This window comes from Arachis hypogaea, chromosome 15 (assembly GCF_003086295.3).
Source record: "Arachis hypogaea cultivar Tifrunner chromosome 15, arahy.Tifrunner.gnm2.J5K5, whole genome shotgun sequence".
Lineage (NCBI taxonomy): Eukaryota > Viridiplantae > Streptophyta > Magnoliopsida > Fabales > Fabaceae > Arachis > Arachis hypogaea.
The window spans coordinates 14,219,497-14,230,259 of record NC_092050.1 but is presented as its reverse complement, the minus strand read 5'-3'; the positions used below and the strand labels follow the sequence as shown (position 1 = coordinate 14,230,259).

The following is a 10,763-nucleotide window of genomic DNA, read 5'->3' as shown; positions in this document are numbered from 1 at the left end:
AAAAATTCTTTGCTAAAAATGAAAAGGCGGACGCAAGTAATCTTTTAAGCAAACTTGTCTCCATGAGGTATAAAAGTAAAGGGAACATAAGGGAATACATTATGAAAATGTCTCATCTTGCTTCTAAATTGAAAGCACTAAAGTTAGAGTTGCCTAAAGATTTACTCATGCATTTCATTTTGATCTCTCTTTCTACACACTTTGGACTTCATAGTGAGTTATAACACTTCGAAGGACACTTGATCCTTAAATGAGCTTATATCTCACTGTGTGCAAGAAGAAGACAGGTCACACTAAGATAAGATTGAAAGTGCTCACATGGTTTCATCTTTTCAGTATAAAAGAAAGCGTGATGCTACTGCGGATGCGCCTTCTTAACAGAAAAATGCTAAGAAACAGGATCAAGTTTTAACCTGTTTCTTCTGTAAGAAGGTGGGACACATGAAGAAGGATTATACCAAATATGCTACTTGGCGTGTAAAGAAGGGTATGATTCTTACTTTTATTTGTTTTGAGGCTTGTTTAAGTTATGCACCTGTTGATATTTGTTGGGTAGATTCTGCTGCTACTACTCATATAAGTGTTACTATGTAGGATTGCCTGTGGAGCCAACCGCCAAGTGATACTAAAATATACATCTATGTGGCAGATGGTAATATAGTTGCAGTCGAAACTACAGGAACCTTTAGATTATGTTCCAAGAGTGGATTTTACTTAGATTTATTTGAGACATAATTATGTACCAACATTTAGATGGAACTTAGTTTTTATTTTTTGTTTGGACAAATCAGGTTATTTTTGTTCATTTAGAAACAATAAAGTCAGTCTTTTTTATAATTCGAATAATATTTGTTTTGGTCGTTTGATGGATAATCTATATAGGCTTAATTTGAATTCCTATAATAATGCATTACTGCAAACAGGCACAAAACAAAAACTAAATAAGAATTCGGCATCATTATGACATAAACACCTAAGTCACATTTCTAAACAGAGAATTTAGAGGCTCGTGTCGGATGAAATTTTTAGACCTCTAAATTTGGCGGAAGATACAGATTATTGGGAAGTTACTGTCATTGGTATACTTATTTTTCCTCCTATTTTTGTTAATATTTATTTTAAAAGTCCTTTACTTCTATTTTTCTTTTGTGCAATGATTAGATAGTAATTTTTTTTACCATAAACTTCTTAGAGGACGGCGTAAGAAAAGTGGCTAAACTACACGTGAAGGAGGCTATAATACTTCCTTTCAGTACAAAGATAATACTCCCATTTAACAAGGAGTTGCAACCAATTGGTTAGGCAGCTGGATTATTAAGTGGTTTCTTAGGGAGTTTGGGCGCTAATTATTCCCAGTTTTCCATATGTGAAGAGAGCTGGAAGCACGTGAACAAAGCTAAGAAGGAATATGCATACGACATGATTAAGGTACATCTTTTAGTTTCAACATATTAAGCAAATTTAGTATACAAATTTTTTTTGTAAGAACTTTTGCATGGGTAAATTATGTTGCTAGTTAAATTTCCATTTTTCGTTTTTCACATGTTTATGTCAGCATTTCTATCTTATACGTAATTGCGACTTCTTGTACTGGATTTGAGTGTTATACTTTTTCAATTTAAAGTACCCTGCTTTGGGTATTGATATTCTTTAGATTACTAGTGTTATGCTTGTTAATTGGTTTTGGTTAATGACAATGGCAAATCATTGCAGCGAGTCTTTCACTATGAGGACGATGCTGGAGGAAAAATAAAGCGAAAAATTATGCAAAGGATAGGAAAAAACTGGAAGGATATAAGACACAACTTGTATCATAAATTTTACAAAGAAACAAGGACTCTTGAGAAAAATCTTAAGCATCGCCCATCAGAAATAGAAGAAATCACTGGAAATGGTTCCTTGAATATCGCTAGAAGGAAGAAACAAAGGTAAGCCTTGGTATTTTTTATTATTTCCATGAAAACATAATTGTGTACTCATAATAGAATCCTTACATTTTATATCCAACATCCTATTCTCATTTATATTTGTTCTGTTATTTGTTCTTAGAAAAAGTATAAACAAAAAACGCTTTAAATCGGAGTAAGCAACTTTACACACATACTGGGGCTCTAAGACATTGGCAAGAAAAAAAAAGACAAAGTGATAATAAATAATTATTTGCTTTGAGATTTTGCTTAATCTTCCTGAATATGGTGTTGTTATTTATGAACTACTTGTGTCGATATCAATGTTATATGAGAAAGCACGAGAAAGGCCCATTGGTAGAGGAGAGTTGTTTATCATCACTCATAAGAAAAAAAATAGCTCCCATATCCATGCCGATGCGCGTGTTGTTGGTGTAAGTAATATTTGAAATTTTTAAACTTCTCTTATTTTATATATCGTGCTAATTTTAGATCATCATAACCTAATTTCTTATATATCTGTAGGAAGCAATTGCGAATATTGAGAGCCAAGATGAATCCTCTAAACACCTTTCGCAGAATGATTCGTTAGCACAAGTTCTTGGAAAGGATCACCCAGGATAAGTTCGTGCCTTAGGTGCTGGACCATGTCCCACCCAAGTTTTTGGTAACGCTACTGCACAACCGTCAGGTTCTGGTGTGTCAAATAAAGAGTATGAGAGGAAGGTTACAGAATTAACGGCTAAGATAGAAGAAGAGCAGGCAAAGAGACAGTTGATAGAGAAGCTTTTGGGATATCTAATCCGATAGCAAAGAGACAATTTGCCAGCTGACATTGCTGCAAAGCTGGATTATTTGGGCAGTACACCGACCTCATCGCGCGCAAGGCCATCTTCATCTGACAATCATGACCCGCAACAAAAATAATGACTTTCAATCATTGTTATTAGATACTATTGAGTTTAAGTTGTTTTAGTGCTTTATGTTTATTTTCTTGAAATTTTCGAATTTTACTTTATATTAAATGATGCACTTATGAAAATCTCATTATATATGTTATTTGCATATATATAATTTAGTTTGTTATGTTATTTTGTTGTTTTATTTAGTTGGAAGTTCTTTAAATTAATTGGTAACTGATAAATTAAAGTTGAATAAACTGACAGCTATAAAATAGGTTGAAACTTCAATGGGAATCCGAAATTTGGCGGCGGTTACTAACCGCCGCAAAACTGCCATCGGTTTCATTTCTCTGCTGTTTAGCGGTGGTTTGCAACCACCACAAAACGGCCATCATTTTCATTTCAATACTATTTAGCGGCGGTTGCGAACCGCCGCAAAATTGATATGCATTTTTCGAACCCCTACGGCAGCGGGTAAAAAATCGCCGCAAAACCTTTTTTATTTTGCGACGGTTAACTGAAATCGCCGTTGTCCGTTTGCCCACGCCCTATCTTTCAGCGGGTATTTAACTGCCGCAATCTGTCGGTAGTGTTCTAGTGAGTGCTATATAGATATTTGAATTTATATTAAAACTATTTAAATCAAAGTTGTTGGATTCAATTTACATGGAATACGTGTATATCGAATGAACTAAAAAAGCGTAGTGGCAAGTTAATCGAAGCTATTAGGGTTGATTTACTTGAATACAATAACAACAATATAAATTGAAGCTACCTGATTCGATTTATATATATATTTGGACAATGTGATAAATCGAATTTAATAAGTTCGATTTGCCTATGTGCATCACCTACATAACTACGAACAGAATGTTAAACCCTCATCAAAGTGAGATTCACAATGGCTAGTAAATATGATTTTTTAGTTCTTATGCACTACAAAAGAACTGAATAGATTACAAATTTTTATAGTATTCAAAACATCTTTTAAGTAATTTTTACATTTTATAAAATTATATACAATAATTACGAAAAATACTTACAATAAAAAATTTAAAACTTTAGAAAAATGTTTAATTTCACATTATAATTAAAATTTTAGTTGTACTTGTTACAAAATGAATAATTATGCCAATGAGTTATAGCTCAAATGGCATAGTCGTTCGAGTCTTACTCCTAATTTTGGAAGAAAAAAATGAATAATTACAAATATTTTTTTTAAAAAATTATAACAATATAGAAATACAAAATGAATGAAAATTTTTATAGCACCCATAAAATCTCTTAAAGAATTTTCAAATTTTATAAAATTATTTACAATAAAAGAATATATATAATATTATAATAATAAAATTTAAACCTATTTTATTATAGAGTAATGCTATACATCCAAATTTTTTTATAAACCAAGTCTAACTAAGTTAAATAATAAGACTTGAAATAATGCTATACAAGAAAATCGGCAGATAGCGGCGGTTATTTAGTACCGCTGCTAAATACAATTTGCCAGCAGTTCTTGTGGCGGTTTTAGGAGACGCTACCAAATGATCATATTTGCAGCATTTTTTCTGTAACAGCTGCAAAATGTACCCGTTTTGTAGCGGTTCTTGTAGCGGTTTTTCTGTAACCCCTGCTAAATGTCCAGTTGTTGAATACATTGATACTCGTTTTGCACCGGTTTTTTTTCAACCGCTGCAATATTTTTTTTAACTTGAATTTTTTTTGTATAAACATTATTGCCTTCTTATAACTGTTCTAATTGTCGCTATTTTTTTTAATGAAAAAATAAGGTTCAAATACTGCAACTTAATTAATGCATTAAATAAATTTTCAATTTTGTGTTACATAAAAAATAAATTTATACATGAATAACTAAAACCGAATTTACGAATAATGTTTTCTCTTATAGTATCAGCCATTTTGAGTTTGTATTTAACCATAACTGATAACATAAAAATCAAGTAAACGTCCGAATTCACTAACTCAAAACAAAGTTTAATGGAGCATAAAAATCAGAATTACTAAAGTAGACAAACAAGTTTTGAGTCAAAATTTCTCATCAACATCGTATTGACCTGGCCAGAAATACTCTATCAAAAAAGCGCTGCAGTGACGTGATAACGGATCTGATAAGTCATCTCCAAACCATGGCATCTTATTCAGATCGAAACCCCTTTTTGCAGCATGTACGACATCTTCTCTGTGTTGGGTGTTTAACGTTTCATTGTCTTCATCTGGAACCCTATTAAGCTCAACATCCCTGGAGATGTCATATCTACCGGAGGAGATAGCATCTAAATCATCTTCTGAATCAGTGTCTGCTCCATCTAGAGTGTCAGCAACTATTTCGCCTGAATATTCAGCTGACACTGAATATATGAACATGCAACCAACAACATATAAATCTAGTTAAAAGATAATGATAACTTCCAAGTCATTCTAGTTATTAAGGAAAGAAAATTTCGGAATTATGGGAAGAGGACTTTCAAAATTAACAAATACAAAATTAACTATTACCGTCTCCTTCGTCAGTAGTTTGGATAGATTTCTTGTAAAGAAGCTCTCTAATAGCACGTTCTATATACTTCAATTCCTCTTTTGAAGCAATCTCCAACTTAACACCATGCGAGTTATTAAAGCGCATCTGCACCATAATAAAATGTATAGTTGATGGTCTATTTTGTAAAACATATTGTGTCTCTGTAATTCACTTATTGTGCTAGAAATTTATTTCCAACCTTTAATTCAGTAAGTATGTCTTTAGATGTCCTACCAGCTACAAATATCACAAAAACATAGCCAAATTTCTCCTCGTACCTTGATCCTCATTCATGAAATTCCTACAAATTTTAACATTAACGGAACAACTATCACTGGATAATGTCATAAGCATATAACAACTTAAAATTCTTATTTTTCAAATAATGTTTAACTCAAGTGTTTAAGAGTACAGCTAATGAACATACCTACACAGTAGCTTCGTTCACCGTTTTCAAGTATTCATTAGAACAAGATCGACCTGATAAAGCCTCCAACCAAGACCTAACATTCAACTTACGGGACCATATGTCTCTGGCAACCGTAATTGCATGTTCCAATGAAGAGAATGGAGAGGCCATAGCCATTTTGTTAGCGAACGTTGTGCCTGCACAGCATGATGAGAAATCTTCTGTTTTCATTTCTCCTGTTACAACACCATTTTATATTAACTATATTTGTCAATGATAACAATATTGTAATTCAAGATAATTTACTCGATGTCATAATTTTCTTTATTGGATGTTAAGAACAATAACAATGATGATGAGAAACTGGTGGTATTCATGAAAATCAAATTGAAATGAAAACTTAATTCAAATACGAAATCACAGATAGTAATGTAACCAGCAAACTGCGTACATCATAAACACTATTAAACTTATCAAACACACACAGGTACTCTAAAAATGTTGCACATGTTTTGCCATATTTTCACTATGCCACATAATTTATGTTATCAGAAACATCTGCTACTGGGTCTTCTATATCATCTTCCCTTATCAACTGTAAATCACTGATGTCACCTGCTGCTGACATGTTCAACCCAGGCTGAGGAGAAAAAGTAGCTTCAACATCCTCATTCTCTCCTCCCATGTCATACAAGTCTCGTGGTTTTACATGAACCACTACACTCCATTCTTGATCTACTTCATCACGTATATAGTACACGAGCTGAGCTTCTGATGCCAATATGTACGGTTCATCCTCTTCTCGATCACTGGTGTGAATTGGACGAGCAAAATTAACGCTGGTAAGGCCCAGATGGTCTTCTTTGATTCCTCTACTCGTAGTTGTATCAGCCCAAATACATTTGAACAAAACCACTGTGAAATGGCAGCTGTGGTTCAGTTCGATGATGTCCACAATTTTTCCATAATATGGAACACTACCAACAGCCACTCTGTTGTCATGCATGCTGGCATAGCTTCTTGTATTGGTTGAGACATAAACTCTACTATTTTGTGTTTTTAGCCCGTCTTCCTTTGTGATAGTTCTAAACTTGTACCCATTGACGTTGTATGCCCTAAACCGTCTTGCCTGAAGCATGGGACCACATGCCAGCAACTTCATTTCTTTCGAATGTACGGTATTGTCCATTGGAACCTAGCACCATAAATTAGAGTTTGTTCGTATTAAAAATCGGAATTTACAAGAAATAATTCTAGGGCAGAAATAAGTTGGTCAGCTTAAATTTCAATGAACCTCACGCTTGAACCGGCGAGAAAATTCTGCATGCACAACACGGTCTATCTTAGAGTGCGACCTTGTTTGATCCTGTAATTTTTGCTTGATTTCTAACCTAAATTTACTTTATGACATAACAAGAAATTAGTCCAACGACTGAGTGTTTGAAATTGGTTATAATCGTGCTTAATGATTACATGTGCATACTTACTCAATAAATAGAGCGACGGCCTCGCAATTGACTAGCACATGACGATGTGCCTGATCTCTTTCCATTGGGGTCAATGCAAAATGTGATACAGCCCCTGAAGCTTTTCCAATTTCAGGAAACATAGTACATCCTGTATTGTTTGTAATATCAACAGGTTGATCGTCAACTCGCACTGGACGGTTGATTCTAGTCTCAGTATTATCCAAATATCTGGAGCAGAATGTCAAAATCTCCTCGGATAAATAGCCCTCCGTAATTGAGCCTTCAGCTTGTGCCTTGTTACGCACGTATTGCTTCAATCGTCCCAAGTACCTTTTACATAAATACGACATAACGTTTAGTATATACGTAAGAAAATTGAAAAAAGAATTCTTAAATGTGTTTATTAGCACGCTAACCTTTCTATTGGATACATCCACCGATAATGTACCGGGCCACCAAGTTTTAGTTCATCAACGAGGTGCACCGTAAGGTAAACCATGACAGTGAAGAATGATGGGGGAAATATCATTTCCATCTGACACAGAATTTGCACAACATGATTCTAAAGGGCACCAAGCTGCATAGGATTTATAGCTTTTCCACAGAGTTCTCGGAAAAATGAGGACAAATTCGCAATCACATTCGATACCGGACTTGGCAATGCATTCTTCACCAAAATTGGAAGTAATTGTTCCATTAGAATGTGGCAGTCGTGACTCTTCAACCCATACAACTTGCGCTGCCGGATGTCAACACAACGAGCAATATTGCTCGAATAACCATCTGAAAAGACCACGTTCTGTAGAGTCTTCAGAAATACATCCTTCTGTGGATTCGACATTGTGAAGATTGCTGAAGGATATTTACCACCTTCGTCCGGCCACAATTCAGGCCTTATGCCCATGCTTTGTAAATCTTTGCGAGCTTTAAGATTATCTTTTGATTTGACGCTATCGTTTAAGATAGTGAAGACCACATTGTCACAAATGTTTTTCTCTATGTGCATCATGTCAAGGTTATGACGCAACATGTGATCCTTCCAGTACGGGAGATCAAAGAACACACTTCTCTTTTTCCAATACGAGTCATCTTGATCTGCATCTTCACCAATGCGTCTTCTTTTGGCTGTCAGAGTTGATTTCTTCCCAAACGATACTTGCATGTTACACTGCTGCCTTAAGACATCTGTTCCAAAATACTTCTTCGGTGGATCCCTGCTTTCAGCTTGTCCGTCAAATCGACTACAGTCTAGTCTATACTTATGGCTCTGAGTCAAGAAGCGACAATGTCCCATGTAACACCATTTTCGACTGAATGTTAGTCGCTGAGGCTTAGCGTCCACATTACAGTTCGGACATGCTAACCCATTGTACGTGTTCCATCAAGATAAATTTTCCAACCCCGGAAAATTAGTAATAGTCCACATTAGCACCGCACGCATCTTGAAAGTGGTCCTCTTATTAGCATCATAAGTTTCAACACCATCCCACAATTGCTTCAACTCATCCACCAAGGGCTCCAAATATACATCTATGTCATTACCTGGCATTTTAGGACCGGAAATAATCATAGATAAGATAAAAGATGTTTGTTTCATACAAAGCCATGGAGGAAGATTGTACGGAATAAGAATCACAGGCCAAATGGAATACTTCGTACTCATATTTCCGAATGGATTAAATTCGTCACTAGCTAAAGCTAAACGAACATTGCGCGGATCGTTGGAAAAACATGGATACTTTGCATCAAATTCTTTCCATGCTTCAGCATCCCTTGGATGCCTCAAGTACCCATCATTATTATCAGACTCTTTATGCCATACCATGTCAGTTGAAGTCTTGCTACACATGAAAAACCGTTGCAGTCGTGGTATAAGAGGAAAGCAACGGAGAGTTTTTGCTGGGAGAGGCTTTCCGTTCTTCCTGACCGGTATTTTGAGTTTCGTAACAGAACCCTTTCGCGTTTTTTGCTTCCATCGTGAAGTTCCACACTGCTTGCATTTGGTCACGTCTTCATCATCACCCCGATACAACATGCAATCATTCGGGCATGCATCAACCTTTTTGTATTCAATCCCTAACTTTCGTATAGTTTTCTTCGCTTCATAGAAAGTGGATGGGAGTTTGGCTTGCTCGAATGCATCCCGCAATAAGTCCAAGATCATCGACATAGCCTTGTCACTCACCCCGCAGATACACTTAATATGATAAAGTTTCACCAGAAAAGACAACTTTGAGTATTTCGAACAGCCGGGATATAATTCTTCCGCTCCATTCGCAAGAAGATCGGCAAAATCCTGTGCCTCGCGACTTGGACCATCGTACAAGTACGGCAACTCCAGATCATCGTCTTCTATAGGATCTCCTGTTGTGGTCTCCTCACCTCCAGGAGGCATTGTGAAGTTAAATGCCTCATGCACCATTTGAAGATATGGATTCACCTTGGTATTAACTTTCTCAAGTATCGGTGTGCAAGTAGATCTCTCCTCAGCTGGTTTTTCACCATGACGCAACCACAAAGTATATCCAGGGAGAAAAGGCTTTATCAACAAGTGGTCGTACGCATCCTCTCTTATTTGCATAAATTGAAACCCACATTGAGGGCATGGACACTTTATCATGTTATCCGATGCATTCGCAAATGCAAAGTCTAGAAACTTATTAAGTCCTCGTCTATATTCTATGCTATCTCGTGGCTTAAGAATCCAGGTTTTGTCCATATCTATTGTACACCAAAAAACGCCCATAATTACAGGTATACAACGACGATGAAATGTACGCCAATTTGGATATATTTTGTAGTACATTTTGAACTTATTCAAAATGTAAAAATGATATAATTTTAAATGATTTGGATGATATTGATTTGGTTTAAACTGTTCCACCTAATTTAATTTTATACAAATGATTGATTTGTACCGTGCTATTTTAAATTTATTTTTCAAATTATTTTGATCTAATATAATATAATTTGAATTAAATGAAATTTATATTCTAGTTAAACTTTAATTTTTTACTTTAAGTAAGTCATTCGAATATTTAGTACATATATTTTGATAATATTTTAAATTGCTAATACGTATATTTATATATATATTTATTTAAATTAGTCTCCCAAATTTTTATTACTAATAACATATTTTACTCAAGTTATGTAAAATTTAAATAATTATAATTTAAATGTTTAAAATTTAAATAAATATATTTAAATTATTAATGTTTTAAACCTAATTATTTGGATAATATATAATTTTATATATTTGTTAATAATTTTTTTTGGTGACTTAAGATGGATAAATTCAAAATAAAAGAAAAAAATAAGCCTCAAGAGAAATTGCAAGTCGACAACATCATTAGGGACAACTATTTCGAAGGTCTGGCCATGTCAAGAACCAATTAAGGTACTCAACTTTAATTTTAACTAAGTTCAAAAGTACTCCCTAGTTTGGAGTATTATTTTAGAATCTTTTTAATATTTTAAATATAAAACAAATAAAAGGGTAAATTACTGAAATAAAAATGACACACTGTTACCATA

At 34.5% G+C, this 10,763-nt stretch overlaps 1 protein-coding gene across 1 annotated transcript; it reads right to left on the bottom strand.

Moving 5' to 3' along the window:
* Window positions 1-8,607: 8,607 nt before the first annotated feature.
* On the bottom strand, window positions 8,608-9,945 carry LOC112747955 (uncharacterized). Its single transcript, XM_025796164.1, has one exon. It carries the CDS (start codon window positions 9,943-9,945, stop codon window positions 8,608-8,610), a length of 1,338 nt encoding a protein of 445 aa, XP_025651949.1.
* Window positions 9,946-10,763: the final 818 nt, after the last annotated feature.